This window comes from Oncorhynchus tshawytscha, unplaced genomic scaffold (assembly GCF_018296145.1).
Source record: "Oncorhynchus tshawytscha isolate Ot180627B unplaced genomic scaffold, Otsh_v2.0 Un_contig_1217_pilon_pilon, whole genome shotgun sequence".
NCBI lineage: Eukaryota > Metazoa > Chordata > Actinopteri > Salmoniformes > Salmonidae > Oncorhynchus > Oncorhynchus tshawytscha.
In genome coordinates, this window is record NW_024609257.1 from 27,096 (window position 1) to 55,000 (window position 27,905).

Consider the following 27,905-nt stretch of genomic DNA (forward strand, 5'->3'; position numbering starts at 1 on the left):
TGTAAAGGGGGTACTGTAGATACCTAATGTAAAGGGGGGTACTGTAGATACCTAATGTAAAGGTGAGGGGGTACTGTAGATACCTAATGTAAAGGGGTACTGTAGATACCTAATGTAAAGGGGAGGGGGGTACTGTAGATACCTAATGTAAAGGTAGATACCTAATGAGGGGGGTACTGTAGATACCTAATGTAAAAAGGGGGGGGTACTGTAGATACCTAATGTAAAGGGAGGGGGGTACTGTAGATACCTAATGTAAAGGGAGGGGGTACTGTAGATACCTAATGTAAAGGGGGGTACTGTAGATACCTAATGTAAAGGGGGGGGGTACTGTAGATACCTAATGTAAAGGGAGGGGGTACTGTAGATACCTAATGTAAAGGGGAGGGGGGTACTGTAGATACCTAATGTAAAAGGGAGGGGGGGTACTGTAGATACCTAATGTAAAGGGAGGGGGTACTGTAGATACCTAATGTAAAAGGGGGGGGTACTGTAGATACCTAATGTAAAGGGGAGGGGGGTACTGTAGATACCTAATGTAAAGGGGAGGGGGGTACTGTAGATACCTAATGTAAAGGGGAGGGGGGTACTGTAGATACCTAATGTAAAGGGGAGGGGGGTACTGTAGATACCTAATGTAAAGGGGAGGGGGGGTACTGTAGATACCTAATGTAAAGGGGGGGGTACTGTAGATACCTAATGTAAAAGGGGGGTACTGTAGATACCTAATGTAAAGGGAGGGGGTACTGTAGATACCTAATGTAAAGGGGAGGGGGGTACTGTAGATACCTAATGTAAAGGGAGGGGGGTACTGTAGATACCTAATGTAAAGGTGGGGGGTACTGTAGATACCTAATGTAAAGGGGAGGGGGGTACTGTAGATACCTAATGTAAAGGGGTACTGTAGGGGGGTACTGTAGATACCTAATGTAAAGGGGAGGGGGTACTGTAGATACCTAATGTAAAGGTGAGGGGGGTACTGTAGATACCTAATGTAAAGGGGGGGGGTACTGTAGATACCTAATGTAAAGGGGAGGGGGTACTGTAGATACCTAATGTAAAGGGGAGGGGGTACTGTAGATACCTAATGTAAAGGGGGGTACTGTAGATACCTAATGTAAAGGGGGGGGTACTGTAGATACCTAATGTAAAGGGGAGGGGGGTACTGTAGATACCTAATGTAAAGATACCTAATGGGAGGGGGTACTGTAGATACCTAATGTAAAGGGTAGAGGGGGGTACTGTAGATACCTAATGTAATGTACCTAAAGGGGGGTACTGTAGATACCTAATGTAAAGGGGTACTGTAGATACCTAATGTAAAGGGGGGGTACTGTAGATACCTAATGTAAAGGTACTGAGATACCTAATGGGGGGGTACTGTAGATACCTAATGTAAAGGGAGGGGGGTACTGTAGATACCTAATGTAAAGGGGAGGGGGTACTGTAGATACCTAATGTAAAGGGGGTACTGTAGATACCTAATGTAAAGGGAGGGGGTACTGTAGATACCTAATGTAAAGGTGAGGGGGGTACTGTAGATACCTAATGTAAAGGGGAGGGGGGTACTGTAGATACCTAATGTAAAGGGAGGGGGTACTGTAGATACCTAATGTAAAGGTGAGGGGGGGGATACCTAATGTAAAGGGAGGGGGGGTACTGTAGATACCTAATGTAAAGGGGAGGGGGGGGTACTGTAGATACCTAATGTAAAAGGGGGTACTGTAGATACCTAATGTAAAGGGGAGGGGGTACTGTAGATACCTAATGTAAAGGTAAGGGGGGGTACTGTAGATACCTAATGTAAAGACGGGGTTCTGTAGATTGTTTTAATGTGTTTCCCTCCCAGCCGGTGTCGGCATCAGCCGCTCATATCCTCGGGGAGGTCTGCCGGGAGAAACAGGAAGCAGCGATCCCATTGGTCCGTCTGTTCCTTCACTATGGAAACATCCTGCCTTTCCTCAGTGCCGTCGCCCACGCAGAGGTCAACCGCACACAGTGAGAACACACACACACACACACACACACACACACACACACACACACACACATAGAGGTCAACCGCACACAGTGAGAACACACACACACACACACACACACACACACACACACACACACACACACACACACACACACACACACACACACACACATAGAGGTAAACCGCACACAGTGAGACACACACACACACACACACACACACACACACACACACACACAGAGGTCAACCTCACACACTCTTTAAGAAAAGGTTTCCAAAAGGGTTCTGTCCCTATAGGAGAACCTTTTTGGGTTCCAGGTAGTACCCTTTCTGGAAATGGTTCTACCTGAAACCAAGAAGGGTTCTTAAAAGGGTTCCCCTATGGGGACAGCCGAGGAACCTTTTAGGTTCGAGATAGCACATTTTATTCTAAGAGTGCACAGTAAGATAGACACACACACTCACACACACACAGTCACACACACACAGTCACACACAGTCACACACACACACAGTCACACACACACACAGTCTCACACACACACAGTCACACACACACACAGTCACACACACAGTCACACACACACACAGTCACACACACACACAGTCACACACACACACAGTCACACACACACACACACAGTCACACACACACACAGTCACACACATCACACACACACAGTCACACACACACACACTCACACACAGTCACACACACACACAGTCACACACACACACAGTCACACACAGTCACACACACACACAGTCACACACACACACAGTCACACACACACACAGTCACACACACACACAGGTCAAATGCGCCCACGACTAACCACCACCAGACCTAGACTCAGTACTGACCACCAACCTAGACTCAGTACTGACCACCATCACAGTACTGACCACCAACCTAGACTCAGTACTGACCACCAACCTAGACTCAGTACTGACCACCATCACAGTACTGACCACCATCACAGTACTGACCACCAACCTAGACTCAGTACTGACCACCATCACAGTACTGACCACCAACCTAGACTCAGTACTGACCACCAACCTAGACTCAGTACTGACCACCATCACAGTACTGACCACCAACCTAGACTCAGTACTGACCACCATCACAGTACTGACCACCAACCTAGACTCAGTACTGACCACCATCCTAGACTCAGTACTGACCACCAACCTAGACTCAGTACTGACCACCATCACAGTACTGACCACCAACCTAGACTCAGTACTGACCACCAACCTAGACTCAGTACTGACCACCATCCTAGACTCAGTACTGACCACCATCTCAGTACTGACCACCAACCTAGACTCAGTACTGGCCACCAACCTAGACTCAGTACTGACCACCATCACAGTACTGACCACCAACCTAGACTCAGTACTGACCACCATCACAGTACTGACCACCATCCTAGACTCAGTACTGACCACCAACCTAGACTCAGTACTGACCACCATCCTAAACTCAGTACTGACCACCAACCTAGACTCAGTACTGACCACCAACCTAGACTCAGTACTGACCACCATCACAGTACTGACCACCAACCTAGACTCAGTACTGACCACCAACCTAGACTCAGTACTGACCACCATCCTAGACTCAGTACTGACCACCATCACAGTACTGACCACCAACCTAGACTCAGTACTGACCACCAACCTAGACTCAGTACTGACCACCAACCTAGACTCAGTACTGACCACCATCACAGTACTGACCACCAACCTAGACTCAGTACTGACCACCAACCTAGACTCAGTACTGACCACCAACTTAGACTCAGTACTGACCACCAACCAGTAGACTCAGTACTGACCCAACCTAGACTCAGTACTGACCACAACCTAGACTCAGTACTGACCACCATCACAGTACTGACCATCAACCTAGACTCAGTACTGACCACCAACCTAGACTCAGTACTGACCACCAACCTAGACTCAGTACTGACCACCAACTTAGACTCAGTACTGACCACCATCTGTAGGGACCCTAACTCTCTCCTCCTCCCCTCTGTAGGGACCCTAACTCTCTCCTCCTCCCCTTTGTAGGGACCCTAACTCTCTCCTCCTCCCATCTGTAGGGACCCTAACTCTCTCCTCCTCCCCTTTGTAGGGACCCTAACTCTCTCCTCCTCCCATCTGTAGGGACCCTAACTCTCTCCTCCTCCCCTTGTAGGGACCCTAACTCTCTCCTCCTCCCATCTGTAGGGACCCTAACTCTCTCCTCCTCCCTCTGTAGGGACCCTAATACCATCTTCAGAGGGAACTCTCTAACATCTAAGTGTATCGATGAGACCATGAAGCTGGCTGGGAACCACTACCTCCAGGTCACCTTGAGATCCATGATAGATGAAGTAGGTACCATCCCTCCTCTCTCTCTCTTCCTCTCTCTCCCTCTCTCTCTCTCCCTCTTTATTTCTCTCTCTCTCTCTCTCTCCCTCTTTCTTTCTCTCTCTCTCTCTCTCTCTCCTCTCTCTCTCTCTCTCTCTCTCTCTCTCTCCCTTACTCTCTCTCTCTCCCTCTCTCCCTCTACTCTCTCCTCTCTCTCTCACTCTCTCTCTCTCTCTCTCTCTCTCTCTCTCTCTCTCTCTCTCTCTCTTTCAATTCAATTCAAGGGGCTTTATTGGCATGGGAAACATCTCTCTATGAAGAGTTTGTCAGTAACAGTGGTTATGTTTTTGTCTCCAGATCTGTACGGACCACAAGCCCTGTGAGATCGACCCGGTCAAGCTCAAAGAGTCAGAAAACCTAGAGACCAACAGGGTGAGTGTGTGTGTGTGTGTGTGTGTGTGTGTGTGTGTGGGTGTGTAGCCTGTAGTAGTGGTGAGACCTAGCCTGGTTCTAACCCTGTGGTTTTGACCCTGTGGTTCTAACCCTGTGGTTCTAACCCTATGGTTCTAACCCTGTGGTTCTAACCCTATGGTTCTAACCCTATGGTTCTAACCCTGTGGTTCTAACCCTGTGGTTCTAGCCCTGTGGATCTGACCCTGTGGTTTTAACCCTGTGGTTCTAACCCTATGGTTCTAACCCTATGGTTCTAACCCTGTGGTTCTAACCCTGTGGTTCTAACCCTATGGTTCTAACCCTGTGGTTCTAACCCTATGGTTCTAACCCTATGGTTCTAACCCTGTGGTTCTAACCCTATGGTTCTAACCCTATGGTTTTAACCCTATGGTTCTAACCCTGTGGTTCTAACCCTGTGGTTCTGACCCTGTGGCTTCTCAGGAGAACCTGCGTCAGTATGTCGACCGGATCTTCAACATGATCACAACGTCAGGCGTGCGTTGTCCCACCGTCATGTGTGATATTTTCTTCTCACTCAGAGAATCTGCTGCAACACGTTTCGAAGGTAACCAACTATACCACCAAATCCTGTAGAGTGGTGACCTCTCCATTTCTCTGCTCTCTCTCCCTCTCCCCAACCCCTCTCTCCCCCTCTCTTTCTCTCCTCCCTCTCTCCTCCCCTTCTCTCTCTCTCTCTCTCTCTTCTCTCTTTCTCTCTCCTCTCTCTCCCTCTCTCTGTCTCTCTCTCCCTCTCTCCTCCCTCTCCCCCCCCCCTCTCTCCCTCTCTCTGTCTCTCTCTCCCTCTCTCCTCCCTCTCCCCACCCCCCCTCTCTCCCTCTCTCTGTCTCTCTCTCCCTCTCTCTCCCTCTCCCCACCCCCTCTCTCCCTCTCTCTCTGTCCCTCTCTCTATCTCTTTCTCTCCTCCCTCTCTCCTCCCCTTCTCTCTCTCTCTCTTTCTCTCCTCCCTCTCTTTCTCTCCCTCTCATCTCTCTCTGTCTCTCTCTCTGTCTCTCTCTTTGTCTCTCTCTCTGTCTCTCTGTCCCTCTAGTCTCTGTGATGTTGTTAAAGACTTGTTTCCTGTTTACTTCCTGTCTTTATCATTGGGTTTTTCTTCTCCAGTAGGTGGAAACTCTAGTCTGATAGGCTGCACTGCCCCCTGCTGCACTGTGCTAACATCCCCTCTCTGTGTTTCTGTAGTCGACCAGGATGTGAGGTACACAGCGGTCAGTAGTTTCATCTTCCTGCGATTCTTCGCCCCGGCCATCCTCTCTCCCAACCTGTTCCAGCTGCGACCGCATCACCCTGTGAGAACACACTTCTAGCTCCTGAGTTCATACAGAATTCACCCTGCTGTGGGTCACAGTGTTTACTACAGAATTCCCCCTGCTGTGGTATCAGTGTTTACTACAGAATTCACCCTGCTGTGGGTCACAGTGTTTACTACAGAATTCACCCTGCTGTGGGTCACAGTGTTTACTACAGAATTCACCCTGCTGTGGTATCAGTGTTTACTACAGAATTCACCCTGCTGTGGGTCACAGTGTTTACTACAGAATTCCCCTGCTGTGGGTCACAGTGTTTACTACAGAATTCCCCCTGCTGGGTCACAGTGTTTACTACAGAATTCACCCTGCTGTGGGTCACAGTGTTTACTACAGAATTCACCCTGCTGTGGTATCAGTGTTTACTACAGAATTCACCCTGCTGTGGGTCACAGTGTTTACTACAGAATTCCCCTGCTGTGGGTCACAGTGTTTACTACAGAATTCCCCTGCTGTGGGTCACAGTGTTTACTACAGAATTCACCCTGCTGTGGGTCACAGTGTGAATTCACCCTGCTGTGGGTCACAGTGTTTACTACAGAATTCACCCTGCTGTGGGTCACAGTGTTTAAAACAGAATTCACCCTGCTGTGGGTCACAGTGTTTACTACAGAATTCACCCTGCTGTGGGTCACAGTGTTTTACTTCACCCTGCTGTGGGTCACAGTGTTTACTACAGAATTCACCCTGCTGTGGGTCACAGTGTTTACTACAGAATTCACCCTGCTGTGGGTATCAGTGTTTACTACAGAATTCCCCTGCTGTGGGTCACAGTGTTTACTACAGAATTCCCCTGCTGTGAGGTCACAGTGTTTACTACAGAATTCACCCTGCTGTGGGTCACAGTGTTTACTACAGATTTCTCACAGTGTTTACTACAGAATCCTGCTCACCAGAACCTTTCACAGTGTTTACAGAATTCACCCTGCTGTGGGTCACAGTGTTTACTACAGAATTCACCCTGCTGTGGGTCACAGTGTTTACTACAGAATTCACCCTGCTGTGGGTCACAGTGTTTACTACATTCACCCTGCTGTGGGACAGTGTTTACTACAGAATTCCCCTGCTGTGGGTCACAGTGTTTACTACAGAATTCACCCTGCTGTGGGTCACAGTGTTTACTACAGAATTCACCCTGCTGTGGGTCACAGTGTTTACTACAGAATTCACCCTGCTGTGGGTCACAGTGTTTACTACAGAATTCACCCTGCTGTGGGTAGAATTCCCCCTGCTGTGGGTCAGTGTTTACTACAGAATTCACCCTGCTGTGGGTCACAGTGTTTACTACAGAATTCACCCTGCTGTGGGTCACAGTGTTTACTACAGAAGTGTTTCACCCTGCTGTGGGTCACAGTGTGTTTACTACAGAATTCACCCTGCTGTGGTCACAGTGTTTACTACAGAATTCACCCTGCTGTGGGTCACAGTGTTTACTACAGAATTCACCCTGCTGTGGGTCACAGTGTTTACTACAGAATTCACCCTGCTGTGGGTCACAGTGTTTACTACAGAATTCACCCTGCTGGGTCACAGTGTTTACTACAGAATTCACCCTGCTGTGGGTCACAGTGTTTACTACAGAATTCACCCTGCTGTGGGTCACAGTGTTTACTACAGAATTCACCCTGCTGTGGGTCACAGTGTTTACTACAGAATTCACCCTGCTGTGGGTCACAGTGTTTACTACAGAATTCACCCTGCTGTGGGTCACAGTGTTTACTACAGAATTCACCCTGCTGTGGGTCACAGTGTTTACTACAGAATTCACCCTGCTGTGGGTCACAGTGTTTACTACAGAATTCACCCTGCTGTGGGTCACAGTGTTTACTACAGAATTCACCCTGCTGTGGTATCAGTGTTTACTACAGAATTCACCCTGCTGTGGGTCACAGTGTTTACTACAGAATTCACCCTGCTGTGGGTCACAGTGTGTTAGTATGTTGTGGGTCACAGTGTGTTAGTATGTTGTGGTTAACAGTGTGTTAGTATGTTGTGGGTCACAGTGTGTTAGTATGTTGTGGGTCACAGTGTGTTAGTATGTTGTGGTTAACAGTGTGTTAGTATGTTGAGGGTCACAGTGTGTTAGTATGTTGTGGTTAACAGTGTGTTAGTATGCTGTGGGTCACAGTGTGTTAGTATGCTGTGGGTCACAGTGTGTTAGTGGGTTGTGGGTCACAGTGTGTTAGTATGTTGTGGTTAACTGTGGGTCACAGTGTGTTAGTATGTTGTGGTTAACAGTGTGTTAGTATGTTGTGGTCACAGTGTGTTAGTATGTTGAGGGTTCACAGTGTGTTAGTATGCTGTGGGTCACAGTGTGTTAGTATGCTGTGGGTCACAGTGTGTTAGTATGTTGTGGTCACAGTGTGTTAGTATGTTGTGTGTCACAGTGTGTTAGTATGTTGTGTGTCACAGTGTGTTAGTATGTTGTGTGTCACAGTGTGTTAGTATGTTGAGGGTCACAGTGTGTTAGTATGTTGTGGTTAACAGTGTGTTAGTATGTTGAGGGTCACAGTGTGTTAGTATGTTGAGGGTCACAGTGTGTTAGTATGTTGTGGTTAACAGTGTGTTAGTATGCTGTGGGTCACAGTGTGTTAGTATGTTGTGGTTAACAGTGTGTTAGTATGTTGTGGGTCGGTAGTGTTCTAACCTTAGTCCGTCTCCTCCTCAGGACCCCGCCACGTCTCGGACCCTCACCCTCATCTCAAAGACCATCCAGACCCTGGGTAGCCTGGCCAAGTCCAAGTCAGCTAGTTTTAAAGAGACTTACATGGCGGCCTTCTACGATTACTTCAACGAGCAGAAGTATGGCGACGCTGTGAAGAACGTGAGTCTCTGCTCTGTGGCTGGGAGAACGAGAGTCTCTGCTCTGTGGCTGGGAGAACGAGAGTCTCTGCTCTGTGGCTGGGAGAACGAGAGTCTCTGCTCTGTGGCTGGGAGAACGAGAGTCTCTGCTCTGTGGCTGGGAGAACGAGAGTCTCTGCTCTGTGGCTGGGAGAATGAGAGTCTCTGCTCTGTGGCTGGGAGAACGAGAGTCTCTGCTCTGTGGCTGGGAGAACGAGAGTCTCTGCTCTGTGGCTGGGAGAACGAGAGTCTCTGCTCTGTGGCTGGGAGAATGAGAGTCTCTGCTCTGTGGCTGGGAGAATGAGAGTCTCTGCTCTGTGGCTGGGAGAATGAGAGTCTCTGCTCTGTGGCTGGGAGAACGAGAGTCTCTGCTCTGTGGCTGGGAGAACGAGAGTCTCTGCTCTGTGGCTGGGAGAACGAGAGTCTCTGCTCTGTGGCTGGGAGAACGAGAGTCTCTGCTCTGTGGCTGGGAGAACGAGAGTCTCTGCTCTGTGGCTGGGAGAACGAGAGTCTCTGCTCTGTGGCTGGGAGAACGAGAGTCTCTGCTCTGTGGCTGGGAGAACGAGAGTCTCTGCTCTGTGGCTGGGAGAATGAGAGTCTCTGCTCTGTGGCTGGGAGAACGAGAGTCTCTGCTCTGTGGCTGGGAGAACGAGAGTCTCTGCTCTGTGGCTGGGAGAACGAGAGTCTCTGCTCTGTGGCTGGGAGAATGAGAGTCTCTGCTCTGTGGCTGGGAGAATGAGAGTCTCTGCTCTGTGGCTGGGAGAATGAGAGTCTCTGCTCTGTGGCTGGGAGAATGAGAGTCTCTGCTCTGTGGCTGGGAGAACGAGAGTCTCTGCTCTGTGGCTGGGAGAACGAGAGTCTCTGCTCTGTGGCTGGGAGAACGAGAGTCTCTGCTCTGTGGCTGGGAGAACGAGAGTCTCTGCTCTGTGGCTGGGAGAACGAGAGTCTCTGCTCTGTGGCTGGGAGAACGAGAGTCTCTGCTCTGTGGCTGGGAGAACGAGAGTCTCTGCTCTGTGGCTGGGAGAACGAGAGTCTCTGCTCTGTGGCTGGGAGAACGAGAGTCTCTGCTCTGTGGCTGGGAGAACGAGAGTCTCTGCTCTGTGGCTGGGAGAACGAGAGTCTCTGCTCTGTGGCTGGGAGAACGAGAGTCTCTGCTCTGTGGCTGGGAGAACGAGAGTCTCTGCTCTGTGGCTGGGAGAACGAGAGTCTCTGCTCTGTGGCTGGGAGAACGAGGTCTCTGCTCTGTGGCTGGGAGAATGAGAGTCTCTGCTCTGTGGCTGGGAGAACGAGAGTCTCTGCTCTGTGGCTGGGAGAACGAGAGTCTCTGCTCTGTGGCTGGGAGAACGAGAGTCTCTGCTCTGTGGCTGGGAGAACGAGAGTCTCTGCTCTGTGGCTGGGAGAACGAGAGTCTCTGCTCTGTGGCTGGGAGAACGAGAGTCTCTGCTCTGTGGCTGGGAGAACGAGAGTCTCTGCTCTGTGGCTGGGAGAATGAGAGTCTCTGCTCTGTGGCTGGGAGAACGAGAGTCTCTGCTCTGTGGCTGGGAGAACGAGAGTCTCTGCTCTGTGGCTGGGAGAACGAGAGTCTGCTCTGTGGCTGGGAGAACGAGAGTCTGCTCTGTGGCTGGGAGAACGAGAGTCTCTGCTCTGTGGCTGGGAGAACGAGAGTCTCTGCTCTGTGGCTGGGAGAACGAGAGTCTCTGCTCTGTGGCTGGGAGAACGAGAGTCTCTGCTCTGTGGCTGGGAGAACGAGAGTCTCTGCTCTGTGGCTGGGAGAACGAGAGTCTCTGCTCTGTGGCTGGGAGAACGAGAGTCTCTGCTCTGTGGCTGGGAGAATGAGAGTCTCTGCTCTGTGGCTGGGAGAATGAGAGTCTCTGCTCTGTGGCTGGGAGAATGAGAGTCTCTGCTCTGTGGCTGGGAGAACGAGAGTCTCTGCTCTGTGGCTGGGAGAACGTGAGTCTCTGCTCTGTGGCTGGGAGAACGAGAGTCTCTGCTCTGTGGCTGGGAGAACGAGAGTCTCTGCTCTGTGGCTGGGAGAATGAGAGTCTCTGCTCTGTGGCTGGGAGAATGAGAGTCTCTGCTCTGTGGCTGGGAGAATGAGAGTCTCTGCTCTGTGGCTGGGAGAACGAGAGTCTGCTCTGTGGCTGGGAGAACGAGAGTCTCTGCTCTGTGGCTGGGAGAATGAGAGTCTCTGCTCTGTGGCTGGGAGAATGAGAGCTCTATAGTCCTGGTACTGACCAGCCCCCAGTGATCAGAATGAGAGCTCTACGGTTCTGGTACTGACCAGCCCCCAGTGATCAGAATGAGAGCTCTAAGGTTCTGGTACTGACCAGCCCCCCGGTGATTAGTCAGTGTGGATAGTCTTTGGGAGAAGGAGAGAAGAAGTTGATAGCGATTTTACAGATTTATGGCCAGGGGATAGAGGCGGTTTAGGAGTCTGTTTGTCTGAACCTTGATGCACCGGTACCGCCTGCAGGACAGGAGCAGGGAGAACAGTCCTTGTCTTATGGCCAGGGGATAGAAGTGGTTTAGGAGTCTGTTTGTCTGAACCTTGATGCACCGGTACCGCCTGCAGGACAGGAGTAGGGAGAACAGCCCTTGTCTTATGGCCAGGGGTTAGAAGCGGTTTAGGAGTCTGTTTGTCTGAACCTTGATGCACCGGTACCGCCTGCAGGACAGGAGCAGGGAGAACAGTCCTTGTCTTATGGCCAGGGGATAGAAGCGGTTTAGGAGTCTGTTTGTCTGAACCTTGATGCACCGGTACCGCCTGCAGGACAGGAGCAGGGAGAACAGTCCTTGTCTTATGGCCAGGGGATAGAAGCGGTTTAGGAGTCTGTTTGTCTGAACCTTGATGCACCGGTACCGCCTGCAGGACAGGAGCGTGGAGAACAGTCCTTGTCTCGGGTGGCTGGAGGCTTTGGCAATTTTTCAGACACTGGCTGTACGTCCTGGATGTCTGGGAACTCACCCCCAGCTCACCCCCAGCTCACCCCCCAGCTCACCCCCAGCTCACCCCACGGCTCATCCCCCAGCTCACCCCACAGCTCACCCCCAGCTCACCCCCAGCTCACGCCACAGCTCATCCCCCAGCTCACCCCCCAGCTCACCCCCAGCTCACCCCACAGCTCATCCCCCAGCTCACCCCCAGCTCACCACCAGCTCACCCCCCAGCTCACCACCAGCTCAACCCCAGCGCACCCCCAGCTCACCCCCAGCTCATCCCCCAGCTCACCACCAGCTCACCCCCCAGCGCACCCCACAGCTCACCCCCAGCTCATCACTCTCTGTAGGGCCTTCCGGTCGAGAGCGGTGCAGTTACCAGACGGTGATACAACCAGTCAGGATGCTCTCGATGGTGCAGCTGTAAAAGTTCCTGAAGGATCTGCATTGGCCATGCCAAATGGTTTCAGCCTCCTGAGGGAGAAGAGGTGTTGTCGTGTCTTCTTCACGGCGGTTCTGGTGTGAGAGGACCCATGTGAAGTCCTCAGTGATGTGGACAACGAGGACCTATGGTTTCTAACCCCTTCTCGACGGGGTGGGGGGTGGGGGGTGAATCCTCCCACCGTTTCCTGTAGTCCACCATCAGCTTGCTGACGCTGAGAGAGAGGTTGTTGTCATGGCACCACACTGTCAGGGTCTCCTCCCTATAGGCTGTCTCCTCCCTGTCGGTGATCAGGCCCTACCACCAGGTCTCCTCCCTCCTCTGTCTCCTCCCTGTCTGTGATCAGGCCCTACCACCAGGTCTCTGACCTCCTCCCTATAGGCTGTCTCTTCCTGTCGGTGATCAGGCCCTACCACCAGGTCTCCTCCCTCCTCTGTCTCCTCCCTGTCGGTGATCAGGCCCTACCACCAGGTCTCCTCCCTCCTCTGTCTCCTCCCTGTCGGTGATCAGGCCCTACCACCAGGTCTCCTCCCTCCTCTGTCTCCTCCCTGTCTGTGATCAGGCCCTACCACCAGGTCTCCTCCCTCCTCTGTCTCCTCCCTGTCGGTGATCAGGCCCTACCACCAGGTCTCCTCCCTCCTCTGTCTCCTCCCTGTCGGTGATCAGGCCCTACCACCAGGTCTCCTTCCTCCTCTGTCTCCTCCCTGTCGGTGATCAGGCCCTACCACCAGGTCTCCTCCCTCCTCTGTCTCCTCCCTGTCGGTGATCAGGCCCTACCACCAGGTCTCCTCCCTCCTCTGTCTCCTCCCTGTCGGTGATCAGGCCCTACCACCAGGTCTCTGACCTCCTCCCTCCTAGGCTGTCTCCTCGCTGTCGGTGATCAGGCCCTACCACCAGTTCTCTGACCTCCTCCCTATAGGCTGTCTCCTCCCTGTCGGTGATCAGGCCCTACCACCAGGTTTCCTCCCTCCTCTGTCTCCTCCCTGTCGGTGATCAGGCCCTACCACCAGGTCTCCTCCCTCCTCTGTCTCCTCCCTGTCGGTGATCAGGCCCTACCACCAGGTCTCCTCCCTCCTCTGTCTCCTCCCTGTCTGTGATCAGGCCCTACCACCAGGTCTCCTCCCTGTCGGTGATCAGGCCCTACCACCAGGTCTCCTCCGTCCTCTGTCTCCTTCCTGATCAGGCCTACCACCAGTGATCAGGCCTACCACCAGGTCTCCTCCCTCCTCTGTCTCCTCCCTGTCGGTGATCAGGCCCTACCACCAGGTCTCCTCCCTCCTCTGTCTCCTCCCTGTCGGTGATCAGGCCCTACCACCAGGTCTCCTCCCTCCTCTGTCTCCTCCCTGTCGGTGATCAGGCCCTACCACCAGGTCTCCTCCCTGTCAGGTGATCAGGCCCTACCACCAGGTCTCCTCCCTCCTCTGTATCCTCCCTGTCGGTGATCAGGCCCTACCACCAGGTCTCCTCCCTCCTCTGTCTCCTCCCTGTCGGTGATCAGGCCCTACCACCAGGTCTCTGACCTCCTCCCTATAGGCTGTCTCCTCCCTGTCGGTGATCAGGCCCTACCACCAGGTCTCTGACCTCCTCCCTCCTCTGTCTCCTCCCTGTCGGTGATCAGGCCCTACCACCGTTGTGTCGTCCAGCATATTTGATGATGGAGTTGGAGTCGTGCATGGCCACACAGTTGTGGGTAAACAGGGGTTACAGGAGGGGGCTAAGCATACACCCCTGGGGGGCCCCCGTGTTGAGAGTCAGCGTGGCGGAGGTGACGTTGCCTAGGCTCTGGTCAGAAGTAGTGCACTACATAGTGAAGAGGGTGTGATTTGGCATAGGTAGCATAAGCGATTTCAGAGCGTTGGGCCAGTAGCCTGAAAGGTCACCTGTTCGAATCCCCGAGATGACTAGGTCAAAAATCTGCCGATGTGCCCTTGAGCAAGGCACGTAAAAACTAATTGCTATTGTAAGTCGCTCTGGATAAGAGAGTCTATTAAAATGACTAAAATGTCAAATTTAAATTTGAGATGCGCCCTCTGTCTGTCTGTCTGTAGTTCCTGGACCTAATCTCGTCGTCAGGGAGATGGAACCAGAAGAGTATCGAGACTCCCATCATGCTGAAAGAGGGGTAAGAGAGAGAACACAGGGGAGAACACAGGGGGTAACACTGAGGGGGTTAGGGGTAAGAGAGAGAACACAGGGGGTAACACTGAGGGGGTTAGGGGTAAGAGAGAGAACACAGGGGGTAACACTGAGGGGGTTAGGGGTAAGAGAGAGAACACAGGGGGTAACACTGAGGGGGTTAGGGGTAAGAGAGAGAACACAGGGGGTAACACTGAGGGGTTAGGGGTAAGAGAGAGAGAACACAGGGGGTAACACTGAGGGGGGGTTTGGGGGTAAGAGAGAGAGAACACAGGGGGTAACACTGAGGGGGTTGGGGGTAAGAGAGAGAGAACACAGGGGGTAACACTGAGGGGGTTGGGGGTAAGAGAGAGAACACAGGGGGTAACACTGAGGGGGTTAGGGGTAAGAGAGAGAACACAGGGGTAACACTGAGGGGGTTAGGGGTAAGAGAGAGAACACAGGGGGTAACACTGAGGGGTTAGGGGTAAGAGAGAGAACACAGAGGGTAACACTGAGGGGGTTAGGGGTAAGAGAGAGAACACAGGGGGTAACACTGAGGGGTTAGGGGTAAGAGAGAGAACACAGGGGTTAACACTGAGGGGGTTGGGGGTAAGAGAGAGAGAACACAGGGGGTAACACTGAGGGGGTTAGGGGTAAGAGAGTGAGAACACAGGGGTTAACACTGAGGGGGTTGGGGGTAAGAGAGAGAGAACACAGGGGGTAACACTGAGGGGGTTGGGGGTAAGAGAGAGAGAACTAATGAACAATCTGCCCCAGACTCACTACTGAACCTATTTAACAAGGTTTCTATACAGTAGTATTGGATCAGGCCCCAGACCCACTACTGAACCTATATAACCTGGTATCTCTACAGTAGTATTGGATCAGGCCCCAGACTCACTACTGAACCTATATAACCTGGTATCTCTACAGTAGTATTGGATCAGGCCCCAGACTCACTACTGATCCTATATAACCTGGTATCTCTACAGTAGTATTGGATCAGGGCCCAGACTCACTACTGAACCTATATAACCTGGTATCTCTATAGTAGTATTGGATCAGGCCCCAGACTCACTACTGAACCTATATAACCTGGTATCTCTACAGTAGTATTGGATCAGGGCCCAGACTCACTACTGAACCTATATAACCTGGTATCTCTACAGTAGTATTGGATCAGGGCCCAGACTCACTACTGAACCTATATAACCTGGTATCTCTACAGTAGTATTGGATCAGGCCCCAGACTCACTACTGATCCTATATAACCTGGTATCTCTACAGTAGTATTGGATCAGGCCCCAGACTCACTACTGAACCTATATAACCTGGTATCTCTACAGTAGTTTTGGATCAGGGCCCAGACTCACTACTGAACCTATATAACCTGGTATCTCTACAGTAGTATTGGATCAGGGCCCAGACTCACTACTGAACCTATATAACCTGGTATCTCTACAGTAGTATTGGATCAGGGCCCAGACTCACTACTGAACCTATATAACCTGGTATCTCTACAGTAGTATTGGATCAGGGCCCAGACTCACTACTGAACCTATATAACCTGGTATCTCTACAGTAGTATTGGATCAGGCCCCAGACTCACTACTGAACCCATATAACCTGGTATCTCTACAGTAGTATTGGATCAAATCAAATCAAATCAAATTTATTTATATAGCCCTTCGTACATCAGCTGATATCTCAAAGTGCTGTACAGAAACCCAGCCTAAAACCCCAAACAGCAAGCAATGCAGGTGTAGAAGCACGGTGGCTAGGAAAAACTCCCTAGAAAGGCCAAAACCTAGGAAGAAACCTAGAGAGGAACCAGGCTATGTGGGGTGGCCAGTCCTCTTCTGGCTGTGCCGGGTGGAGATTATAACAGAACATGGCCAAGATGTTCAAATGTTCATAAATGACCAGCATGGTCGAATAATAATAAGGCAGAACAGTTGAAACTGGAGCAGCAGCACAGTCAGGTGGAAGTTGAAACTGGAGCAGCAGCATGGCCAGGTGGACTGGGGACAGCAAGGAGTCATCATGTCAGGTAGTCCTGGGGCATGGTCCTAGGGCTCAGGTCAGTTGAAACTGGAACAGCAGCATGGCCAGGTGGACTGGGGACAGCAAGGAGTCATCATGTCAGGTAGTCCTGGAGCTCAGGTCCTAGGGCTCAGGTCCTCCGAGAGAGAGAAAGAAAGAGAGAAGGAGAGAATTAGAGAACGCACACTTAGATTCACACAGGACACCGAATAGGATAGGAGAAGTACTCCAGATATAACAAACTGACCCCAGCCCCCGACACATAAACTACTGCAGCATAAATACTGGAGGCTGAGACAGGAGGGGTCAGGAGACACTGTGGCCCCATCCGAGGTCACCCCGGACAGGGCCAAACAGGAAGGATATAACCCCACCCACTTTGCCAAAGCACAGCCCCCACACCACTAGAGGGATATCTTCAACCACCAACTTACCATCCTGAGACAAGGCTGAGTATAGCCCACAAAGATCTCCGCCACGGCACAACCCAAGGGGGGCGCCAACCCAGACAGGATGACCACAACAGTGAATCAACCCACTCAGGTGACGCACCCCCTCCAGGGACGGCATGAGAGAGCCCCAGTAAGCCAGTGACCCAGCCCCTGTAATAGGGTTAGAGGGAGAGAATCCCAGTGGAAAGAGGGGAACCGGCCAGGCAGAGACAGCAAGGGCGGTTCGTTGCTCCAGAGCCTTTCCGTTCACCTTCCCACTCCTGGGCCAGACTACACTCAATCATATGACCCACTGAAGAGATGAGTCTTCAGTAAAGACTTAAAGGTTGAGACCGAGTTTACGTCTCTGACATGGGTAGGCAGACCGTTCCATAAAAATGGAGCTCTATAGGAGAAAGCCCTGCCTCCAGCTGTTTGCTTAGAAGTTCTAGGGACAATTAGGAGGCCTGCGTCTTGTGACCGTAGCGTACGTGTAGGTATGTACGGCAGGACCAAATCAGAGAGATAGGTAGGAGCAAGCCCATGTAATGCTTTGTAGGTTAGCAGTAAAACCTTGAAATCAGCCCTTGCTTTGACAGGAAGCCAGTGTAGAGAGGCTAGCACTGGAGTAATATGATCAAATTTTTTGGTTCTAGTCAGGATTCTAGCAGCCGTATTTAGCACTAACTGAAGTTTATTTAGTGCTTTATCCGGGTATCCGGAAAATAGAGCATTGCAGTAGTCTAACCTAGAAGTGACAAAAGCATGGATTAATTTTTCTGCATCATTTTTGGACAGAAAGTTTCTGATTTTTGCAATGTTACGTAGATGGAAAAAGATGTCCTTGAAATGGTCTTGATATGTTCTTCAAAAGAGAGATCAGGGTCCAGAGTAACGCCGAGGTCCTTCACAGTTTTATTTGAGATGACTGTACAACCATTAAGATTAATTGTCAGATTCAACAGAATATCTCTTTGTTTCTTGGGACCTAGAACAAGCATCTCTGTTTTGTCCGAGTTTAATAGTAGAAAGTTTGCAGCCATCCACTTCCTTATGTCTGAAACACATGCTTCTAGCGAGGGCAATTTTGGGGCTTCACCATGTTTCATTGAAATGTACAGCTGTGTGTCATCCGCATAGCAGTGAAAGTTTACATTATGTTTTCGAATAACATCCCCAAGAGGTAAAATATATAGTGAGAACAATAGTGGTCCTAAAACGGAACCTTGAGGAACACCGAAATTTACAGTTGATTTGTCAGAGGACAAACCATTCACAGAGACAAACTGATATCTTTCCGACAGATAAGATCTAAACCAGGCCAGAACTTGTCCGTGTAGACCAATTTGGGTTTCCAATCTCTCCAAAAGAATGTGGTGATCGATGGTATCAAAAATCAGGGCCCAGACTCACTACTGATCCTATATAACCTGGTATCTCTACAGTAGTTTTGGATCAGGGCCCAGACTCACTACTGAACCTATATAACCTGGTATCTCTACAGTAGTATTGGATCAGGGCCCCAGACTCACTACTGAACCTATATAACCTGGTATCTCTACAGTAGTATTGGATCAGGGCCCAGACTCACTACTGAACCTATATAACCTGGTATCTATACAGTAGTATTGGATCAGGCCCCAGACTCACTACTGAACCTATATAACCTGGTATCTCTACAGTAGTATTGGATCAGGCCCCAGACTCACTACTGAACCTATATAACCTGGTATCTCTACAGTAGTATTGGATCAGGCCCCAGACTCACTACTGAACCTATATAACCTGGTATCTCTACAGTAGTATTGGATCAGGCCCCAGACTCACTACTGAACCTATATAACCTGGTATCTCTACAGTAGTTTTGGATCAGGGCCCAGACTCACTACTGAACCTATATAACCTGGTATCTCTACAGTAGTATTGGATCAGGCCCCAGACTCACTACTGAACCTATATAACCTGGTATCTCTACAGTAGTATTGGATCAGGGCCCAGACTCACTACTGAACCTATATAACCTGGTATCTCTACAGTAGTATTGGATCAGGGCCCAGACTCACTACTGAACCTATATAACCTGGTATCTCTACAGTAGTATTGGATCAGGGCCCAGACTCACTACTGAACCTATATAACCTGGTATCTCTACAGTAGTATTGGATCAGGCCCGTCCTGCCTGTCCTTCACCTCGTGTGTTTCTCTGAAGACCTCTCTGTCTGATTATCTCTCCTGGCGATCTCTTCCTCCTTCAGTCAGTCACTCATTTCTTCTTCTCTCCAGGTTCATGATCAAGCGAGCCCAGGGGAGGAACCGTTTTGGGATGAAGAACTTCAAGAAGAGGTGGTTTCGCCTCACTAACCATGAGTTTACCTACCACAAAACCAAAGGTAATGGCTGGAGGTTTGTGGGGGCTCTTCAACAGGTTGTCAGGCCTGGTTCTACGTCTGGTCTGTCTGTGTGCTCAAGATCTCGTTATATGGTATCCACCGTGTGTTATAGAGGTGTAGTTAGATGGTATCCACTGTGTGTTATAGAGGTGTAGTTAGATGGTATCCACTATGTGTTATAGAGGTGTAGTTAGATGGTATCCACTATGTGTTATAGAGGTGTAGTTAGATGGTATCCACTATGTGTTATAGAGGTGTATTTAGATGGTATCCACTGTGTGTTATAGAGGTGTAGTTAGATGGTATCCACTGTGTGTTATAGAGGTGTAGTTAGATGGTATCCACTGTGTGTTATAGAGGTGTAGTTAGATGGTATCCACTATGTGTTATAGAGGTGTAGTTAGATGGTATCCACTATGTGTTATAGAGGTGTAGTTAGATGGTATCCACTATGTGTTATAGAGGTGTAGTTAGATGGTATCCACTATGTGTTATAGAGGTGTAGTTAGATGGTATCCACTATGTGTTATAGAGGTGTAGTTATATGGTATCCACTGTGTGTTATAGAGGTGTAGTTAGATGGTATCCACTGTGTGTTATAGAGGTGTAGTTAGATGGTATCCACCGTGTGTTATAGAGGTGTAGTTAGATGGTATCCACTATGTGTTATAGAGGTGTAGTTAGATGGTATCCACTATGTGTTATAGAGGTGTAGTTAGATGGTATCCACTATGTGTTATAGAGGTGTAGTTAGATGGTATCCACTGTGTGTTATGGAGGTGTAGTTAGATGGTATCCACTATGTGTTATAGAGGTGTAGTTAGATGGTATCCACTATGTGTTATAGAGGTGTAGTTAGATGGTATCCACTGTGTGTTATAGAGGTGTAGTTAGATGGTATCCACTGTGTGTTATAGAGGTGTAGTTAGATGGTATCCACTGTGTGTTATAGAGGTGTAGTTAGATGGTATCCACTATGTGTTATAGAGGTGTAGTTAGATGGTATCCACTATGTGTTATAGAGGTGTAGTTAGATGGTATCCACTATGTGTTATAGAGGTGTAGTTAGATGGTATCCACTATGTGTTATAGAGGTGTAGTTAGATGGTATCCACTATGTGTTATAGAGGTGTAGTTAGATGGTATCCACTATGTGTTATAGAGGTGTAGTTATATGGTATCCACTGTGTGTTATAGAGGTGTAGTTAGATGGTATCCACTATGTGTTATAGAGGTGTAGTTAGATGGTATCCACTGTGTGTTATAGAGGTGTAGTTAGATGGTATCCACTATGTGTTATAGAGGTGTAGTTAGATGCTATCCACTATGTGTTATAGAGGTGTAGTTAGATGGTATCCACTATGTGTTATAGAGGTGTAGTTAGATGGTATCCACTGTGTGTTATAGAGGTGTAGTTAGATGGTATCCACTATGTGTTATAGAGGTGTAGTTAGATGGTATCCACTGTGTGTTATAGAGGTGTAGTTAGATGGTATCCACCGTGTGTTATAGAGGTGTAGTTAGATGGTATCCATTGTGTGTTATAGAGGTGTAGTTAGATGGTATCCACTATGTGTTATAGAGGTGTAGTTAGATGGTATCCACTATGTGTTATAGAAGTGTAGTTAGATGGTATCCACTATGTGTTATAGAGGTGTAGTTAGATGGTATCCACTATGTGTTATAGAGGTGTAGTAAACCGTGTGGTAAACCGTGGGGTGTTGGAGCTATTTCCAAATACCCCCCTCCCCGTGTGGTAAACCGTGGACTGTTGGGGCTATGTCCAAATACCCCCCCGTGTGGTAAACCGATGGGTGTTGGGGCTATGTCCAAACACCCCCCGTGTGGTAAACCGATGGGTGTTGGGGCTATGTCCAAATACCCCCCGTGTGGTAAACCGTGGGGTGTTGGGGCTATTTCCAAATACCCCCGTGTGGTAAACCGATGGGTGTTGGGGCTATGTCCAAATACCCCCCCCCCTGTGTGGTAAACCGTGGGGTGTTGGGGCTATTTCCAAATACCCCGTGTGGTAAACCGTGGGGTGTTGGGGCTATGTCCAAATACCCCCGTGTGGTGAACTGTGGGGTGTTGGGGCTATTTCCAAATACCCCCGTGTGGTAAACCGTGGGGTGTTGGGGCTATTTCCAAATACCCCCCGTGTGGTAAACCGTGGGGTGTTGGGGCTATTTCCAAATACCCCCCGTGTGGTAAACTGTGGGGTGTTGGGGCTATGTCCAAATACCCCCCCGTGTGGTAAACCGTGGGGTGTTGGGGCTATTTCCAAATACCCCCCCGTGTGGTAAACCGATGGCTGTTGGGTTGAGTTTGCAGAGATGAACACAGAGACGGGGAGTTTCTAGTCAGAAAACCCGACTTTACTTGGAAACAAAATAAACATAACAACAAAATAACTGAGGTTCGGCTCGGTCCTTCTTCTCAGACTCCGTGTCTGTCTCTCGCGGGGTGCCACGGCGCTCCCTTTATGTGGCCTGCACGGCTGGTTGGCACGCTCCCCTAATTACCTCTACTTGGAGCCATCAGCGTCGGGGTACCCAGCATGTGTACTCCCAGCAGAGGGAGCCAACGTTGGAAATTATAGTGGGTCAAGCGTGTCGTGTGTGGTGGAGATTCTAGCCTTTCAAAGCGCTTCATGATGACAGAAGTCGGTGCTACAGGGCGATAGTCACTTAGTTCAGCTTGCTTGGGTACAGGAACAATGGTGGCCATCTTGAAGCAAGTGGGGACAGCAGACTGGGATAGGGAGAGGTTGAAAATGTCGGTAAAAACTCCAGCCAGTTAGTCTGCACATGCTCTGAAAACACAGCTTGGGATGCCCTCTGGGCCGACAGCCTTGAGAGGGTTAACACGCTTGAATGTCCTACTCACGTCGGCTACAGAGATCTGGAGCCTAAAAATAACATTGGATTTGATTTGATTCGGTCCTCGTGGACAGCGGGGGCCCACGTCGGTGGCTGTGAGTTGTTTTGTCCGCGACTTGGCTGGTTTTTCCTTTATCATCCAGGACAAGTGCGACTCCACTTTGACCCTATAATCTATCTTTGCCTGTTTGATTGTCTGTTTGTACTCGTCCATGTTTCCAGTCCCTCACCGTGGTTAAATGCGGTAGTTTGCGCTGCCATCTGGTTTTGGGTTCTAATGGTCACAGTAGGAACAACATCCTCTATTTTATTTAGCCTTTATTTAACTAATCAAGTCAGTTACGAACAAATACTTATTTACAATGATGGCCTACTTGTAAACCCCCTTCCCCTCCCCTAACCCGGACGACACTGGGCCAATTGTGCGCCGCCCTATGGAACTCCCGATCACGGCCGGTTGTGATACAGACCGGGATCGAGCCCTGGGTGACGCATCTATATTACGGCCAAAGACAGAGTCAGTGTGTTGATTCATCGTGTTGATGATTAACTTTGTGAACAGGAATCAAAGCTAAGCTGCAATGGGAGAAAACCACCCAATACACACACACACACGCACACACACACACACACACACAGCTGTTTGTTCTGGTGTCTGATGCAGTACCTTGTTTTCTCCAGGTGAGGGCGCTCTCTGCAGAATCCCTATAGAGAATATCCTGGCTGTAGAGAGACTGGAGGAAGAGTCATTCAAGATGAAGAACGTAAGAATACAAACCATCAAACACCAACTACCAAACACCAAACAAACCAACTACCAAACACCAACTAAACACCAACTGCTAAACACCAACTGTTAAACACCAAACACCAAACACTAACTACCAAACACCAACTACCAAACACCAACTACCAAACACTAACTACCAAACACCAACTACCAAACACCAACTACCAAACACTAACTACCAAACACTAACTACCAAACACCAACTACCAAACACCAACTACCAAACTAACTACCAAACACCAACTACCAAACACCAACTACCAAACACTAACTACCAAACACCAACTACCAAACACCAAACCAAACACCAACTACCAAACCACCAACTAAACACTACCAAACACCTAACTACCAAACACCAACTACCAAACACCAACTACCAAACACCAACTACCTAAACCAAACACCAACTACCAAACACCAAACACAACTACCAAACACCAACTACCAAACACCAACTACCAAACACTAACTACCAAACACCAACTACCAAACACCAACTACCAAACACTAACTACCAAACACCAACTACCAAACACCAACTACCAAACACCAAACCAAACACCAACTACAAACACCAACTACCACCAACTGCCAAACACTAACTACCAAACACCAAACACCAACTACCAAACACCAACTACCAAACACTAACTACCAAACACTACCAAACACCAACTACCAAACACCAACTACCAAACACCAACCAAACACCAACTACCAAACACCAACTACCAAACACCAACACCAACTACAAACACCAAACACCAACTACCCAGACTCTAGATAAACTGTTATGACTAAACAACTTAGCGGTCCAGGTCCAGACTCTAGAGAGTATTGACTGTTATGAGTCTAAACAACTTAGTGGTCCAGACTCTAGATAGTATTGACTGTTATGAGTCTAAACAACTTAGCGGTCCAGAGTCCAGACTCTGGAGAGTATTGACTGTTATGAGTCTAAACAACTTAGTGGTCTAGACTCTAGAGAGTATTGACTGTTATGAGTCTAAACAACTTAGTGGTCCAGACTCTAGCTATAAACACCTTAGCGGCCAGACTCTAGATAGTATTGACTGTTATGAGTCTAAACAACTTAGCGGTCCAGACTCTAGATAGTATTGACTGTTATGAGTCTAAACAACTTAGCGGTCCAGACTCTAGCTATAAACACCTTAGCGGCCAGACTCTAGATAGTATTGACTGTTATGAGTCTAAACACCTTAGCGGTCCAGACTCTAGCTATAAACACCTTAGCGGTCCAGACTCTAGCTATAAACACCTTAGCGGTCCAGACTCAAGCTATAAACACCTTAGCGGTCCAGACTCTAGCTATAAACACCTTAGCGGTCCAGACTCTAGATATAAACACCTTAGCGGTCCAGACTCTAGGTATAAACACCTTAGCGGCCAGACTCTAGATAGTATTGACTGTTATGAGTCTAAACAACTTAGCGGTCCAGACTCTAGCTATAAACACCTTAGCGGCCAGACTCTAGATAGTATTGACTGTTATGAGTCTAAACATTCCAGACTCTGTATAAACACCTTAGTCTATAAACACCTTAGCGGTCCAGACTCTAGCTATAAACACCTTAGCGGTCCAGACTCTAGATATAAACACCTTAGCGGCCAGACTCTAGCTATAAACACCTTAGCGGCCAGACTCTAGATAGTATTGACTGTTATGAGTCTAAACACCTTAGCGGTCCAGACTCTAGCTATAAACACCTTAGCGGTCCAGACTCTAGCTATAAACACCTTAGCGGTCCAGACTCTAGCTATAGCGGTCCAGACTCTAGCTATAAACACACCTTAGCGGTCCAGACTCTAGATATAAACACCTTAGCGGTCCAGACTCTAGGTATAAACACCTTAGCGGCCAGACTCTAGATAGTATTGACTGTTATGAGTCTAAACACCTTAGCGGTCCAGACTCTAGCTATAAACACCTTAGCGGTCCAGACTCTAGCTATAAACACCTTAGCGGTCCAGACTCTAGATATAAACACCTTAGCGGTCCAGACTCTAGCTATAAACACCTTAGCGGTCCAGACTCTAGATATAAACACCTTAGCGGTCCAGACTCTAGGTATAAACACCTTAGCGGTCCAGACTCTAGATATAAACACCTTAGCGGCCAGACTCTAGCTATAAACACCTTAGCGGCCAGACTCTAGATATAAACACCTTAGCGGTCCAGACTCTAGCTATAAACACCTTAGCGGTCCAGACTCTAGATATAAACACCTTAGCGGCCAGACTCTAGCTATAAACACCTTAGCGGCCAGACTCTAGATAGTATTGACTGTTATGAGTCTAAACACCTTAGCGGTCCAGACTCTAGCTAGTATTGACTGTTATGAGTCTAAACACCTTAGCGGTCCAGACTCTAGCTATAAACACCTTAGCGGTCCAGACTCTAGCTATAAACACCTTAGCGGTCCAGACTCTAGCTATAAACACCTTAGCGGTCCAGACTCTAGATATAAACACCTTAGCGGTCCAGACTCTAGCTATAAACACCTTAGCGGTCCAGACTCTAGCTATAAACACCTTAGCGGTCCAGACTCTAGATATAAACACCTTAGCGGTCCAGACTCTAGATATAAACACCTTAGCGGTCCAGACTCTAGATATAAACACCTTAGCGGTCCAGACTCTAGATATAAACACCTTAGCGGTCCAGACTCTAGCTATAAACACCTTAGCGGTCCAGACTCTAGGTATAAACACCTTAGCGGCCAGACTCTAGATATAAACACCTTAGCGGTCCAGACTCTAGCTATAAACACCTTAGCGGCCAGACTCTAGATATAAACACCTTAGCGGTCCAGACTCTAGATATAAACACCTTAGCGGTCCAGACTCTAGATATAAACACCTTAGCGGTCCAGACTCTAGATATAAACACCTTAGCGGTCCAGACTCTAGATATAAACACCTTAGCGGTCCAGACTCTAGATATAAACACCTTAGCGGTCAGACTCAGATATAAACACCTTAGCGGCCAGACTCTAGATATAAACACCTTAGCGGTCCAGACTCAGACTCTAGCAGTATAAACACCTTAGCGGCCAGACTCTAGATATAAACACCTTAGCGGTCCAGACTCTAGATATAAACACCTTAGCGGTCCAGACTCTAGCTATAAACACCTTAGCGGTCCAGACTCTAGATATAAACACCTTAGCAGTCCAGACTCTAGATATAAACACCTTAGCGGCCAGACTCTAGATATAAACACCTTAGCGGTCCAGACTCTAGATATAAACACCTTAGCAGTCCAGACTCTAGGTATAAACACTTAGCGGCCAGACTCTAGATATATAGCGGTCCAGACTCTAGATATAAACACCTTAGCGGTCCAGACTCTAGGTATAAACACCTTAGCGGTCCAGACTCTAGATATAAACACCTTAGCGGTCCAGACTCTAGATATAAACACCTTAGCGGTCCAGACTCTAGATATAAACACCTTAGCGGTCCAGACTCTAGATATAAACACCTTCCAGCGGTCCAGACTCTAGATAGTATTGACTGTAGATCTATTTAGATAGACATGGTGTTCCAGGACTGTCTGGAAGGACCGGTGTCTGCTGCAGGAGTTAGAGACGGAGACCTGAGGAAGGTTTATACACTGTTGGTTGTAACATGTCCCTCTCTCCCTCCTCCTCCCCCCCTAGATGTCCCCCTGGATGTTCCAGGTAATCGAGCCCAGAGAGGGCTAATGACTGTGTACTCTCCTCTCAATTCAGTGGTCCTCGTCTCAATTCAGTGGGCCTCCTCTCAATTCAGTGGGCCTCGTCTCAATTCAGTGGGCCTCCTCTCAATTCAGTGGGCCTCGTCTCAATTCAGTCGTCTCAATTCACTGGGCCTCCTCTCAATTCAGTGGGCCTCCTCTCAATTCAGTGGGCCTCCTCTCAATTCATTGGGCCTCCTCTCAATTCAGTGGGCCTCCTCTCAAATCAGTGGGCCTCCTCTCAATCCAGTGGGCCTCCTCTCAAATCAGTGGGCCTCCTCTCAACTCAGTGGGCCTCCTCTCAATTCAGTGGGCCTCCTCTCAATTCAGTGGGCCTCCTCTCCTCCTCTCAACTCAGTGGGCCTCCTCTCAACTCAGTGGGCCTCCTCTCAACTCAGTGGGCCTCCTCTCAACTCAGTGGGCCTTTATTGGCATGGAAAACATGTGTTTATATTTCCAAAGAAAATGAAATAAACAATAAACAAAAGTGAAAAGCCACAAAACAACATTAACAACAAACGATTAGAATTTAACAATAAATATTGCACTTAAAAAGGTTGACAGATAAATATGGACATTTCAATCATTTTAGCAACGTGTAAATAGTTGTAGTATGAATAGTGGGGGTAGATAAATAAACAGATACATATTGTTGTTATTTACAATGTTGTTTGTGTTCCACTGGTTTCCCTTTTGTCATGGCAACGGGCCACACATCTCGCTGCTGTGATGTCACACTGTGGTATTTCACCCAGTCGATATGGGAGTTTACCAATGTTTGATTTGTTTTCGAATTCTTTGTGGATCTGTGTAATCTGAGGGAAATATGTCTCTCTAATATGGTCATACATTGGACAGGAGGTTGGGAAGTGCAGCTCAGTTTCCACCTCATTTTGTGGGCAGTGAGCACATAGCCTGTTTTCTCTTGAGAGGCCTGTCTTCTCTTGAGAGGCCTGTCTTCTCTTGAGAGGCCTGTCTTCTCTTGAGAGGCCTGTCTTCTCTTGAGAGGCCTGTCTTCTCTTGAGAGGCCTGTCTTCTCTTGAGAGGCCTGTCTTCTCTTGAGAGGCCTGTCTTCTCTTGAGAGGCCTGTCTTCTCTTGAGAGGCCTGTCTTCTCTTGAGAGGCCTGTCTTCTCTTGAGAGGCCTGTCTTCTCTTGAGAGGCCTGTCTTCTCTTG

General features: G+C 48.9%; 1 protein-coding gene and 2 long non-coding RNA genes across 6 annotated transcripts in view; 2 read left to right on the plus strand and 1 right to left on the minus strand.

Moving 5' to 3' along the window:
* Nucleotides 1–1,816: 1,816 nt before the first annotated feature.
* LOC121844491 (ras GTPase-activating protein 3-like) overlaps nucleotides 1,817–27,905 on the plus strand; it is a 31,618-nt gene continuing 5,529 nt past the window's right edge. The window contains exons 1-10 of one of the 2 annotated variants that reach the window (XM_042314649.1): nucleotides 1,817–1,998; nucleotides 4,251–4,365; nucleotides 4,700–4,774; nucleotides 5,237–5,360; nucleotides 5,993–6,099; nucleotides 8,786–8,941; nucleotides 14,386–14,459; nucleotides 19,213–19,319; nucleotides 22,880–22,962; nucleotides 26,675–26,695. In XM_042314649.1, coding sequence (XP_042170583.1) covers nucleotides 4,309–4,365; nucleotides 4,700–4,774; nucleotides 5,237–5,360; nucleotides 5,993–6,099; nucleotides 8,786–8,941; nucleotides 14,386–14,459; nucleotides 19,213–19,319; nucleotides 22,880–22,962; nucleotides 26,675–26,695 — 804 coding nt within the window. In that variant the 5' untranslated portion in view covers nucleotides 1,817–1,998; nucleotides 4,251–4,308. The remainder of the gene's footprint in view (nucleotides 1,999–4,250; nucleotides 4,366–4,699; nucleotides 4,775–5,236; nucleotides 5,361–5,992; nucleotides 6,100–8,785; nucleotides 8,942–14,385; nucleotides 14,460–19,212; nucleotides 19,320–22,879; nucleotides 22,963–26,674; nucleotides 26,696–27,905) is intronic. The other variant, XM_042314650.1, reaches the window with a different exon arrangement.
* On the minus strand, nucleotides 24,687–25,972 carry LOC121844494. Of its 2 annotated transcripts, none has more exons than XR_006082010.1 (4): nucleotides 25,903–25,972; nucleotides 24,911–25,238; nucleotides 24,803–24,862; nucleotides 24,687–24,749 (listed from the first exon to the last, which is right to left on the minus strand). It is a non-coding gene; the product is annotated as an uncharacterized LOC121844494 (long non-coding RNA). The 2 variants fall into 2 exon arrangements; XR_006082009.1 differs by having other exon boundaries at nucleotides 25,873–25,969.
* On the plus strand, nucleotides 25,655–26,521 carry LOC121844493. Of its 2 annotated transcripts, none has more exons than XR_006082008.1 (3): nucleotides 25,655–25,714; nucleotides 26,077–26,285; nucleotides 26,337–26,521. It is a non-coding gene; the product is annotated as an uncharacterized LOC121844493 (long non-coding RNA). The 2 variants fall into 2 exon arrangements; XR_006082007.1 differs by having other exon boundaries at nucleotides 26,367–26,521.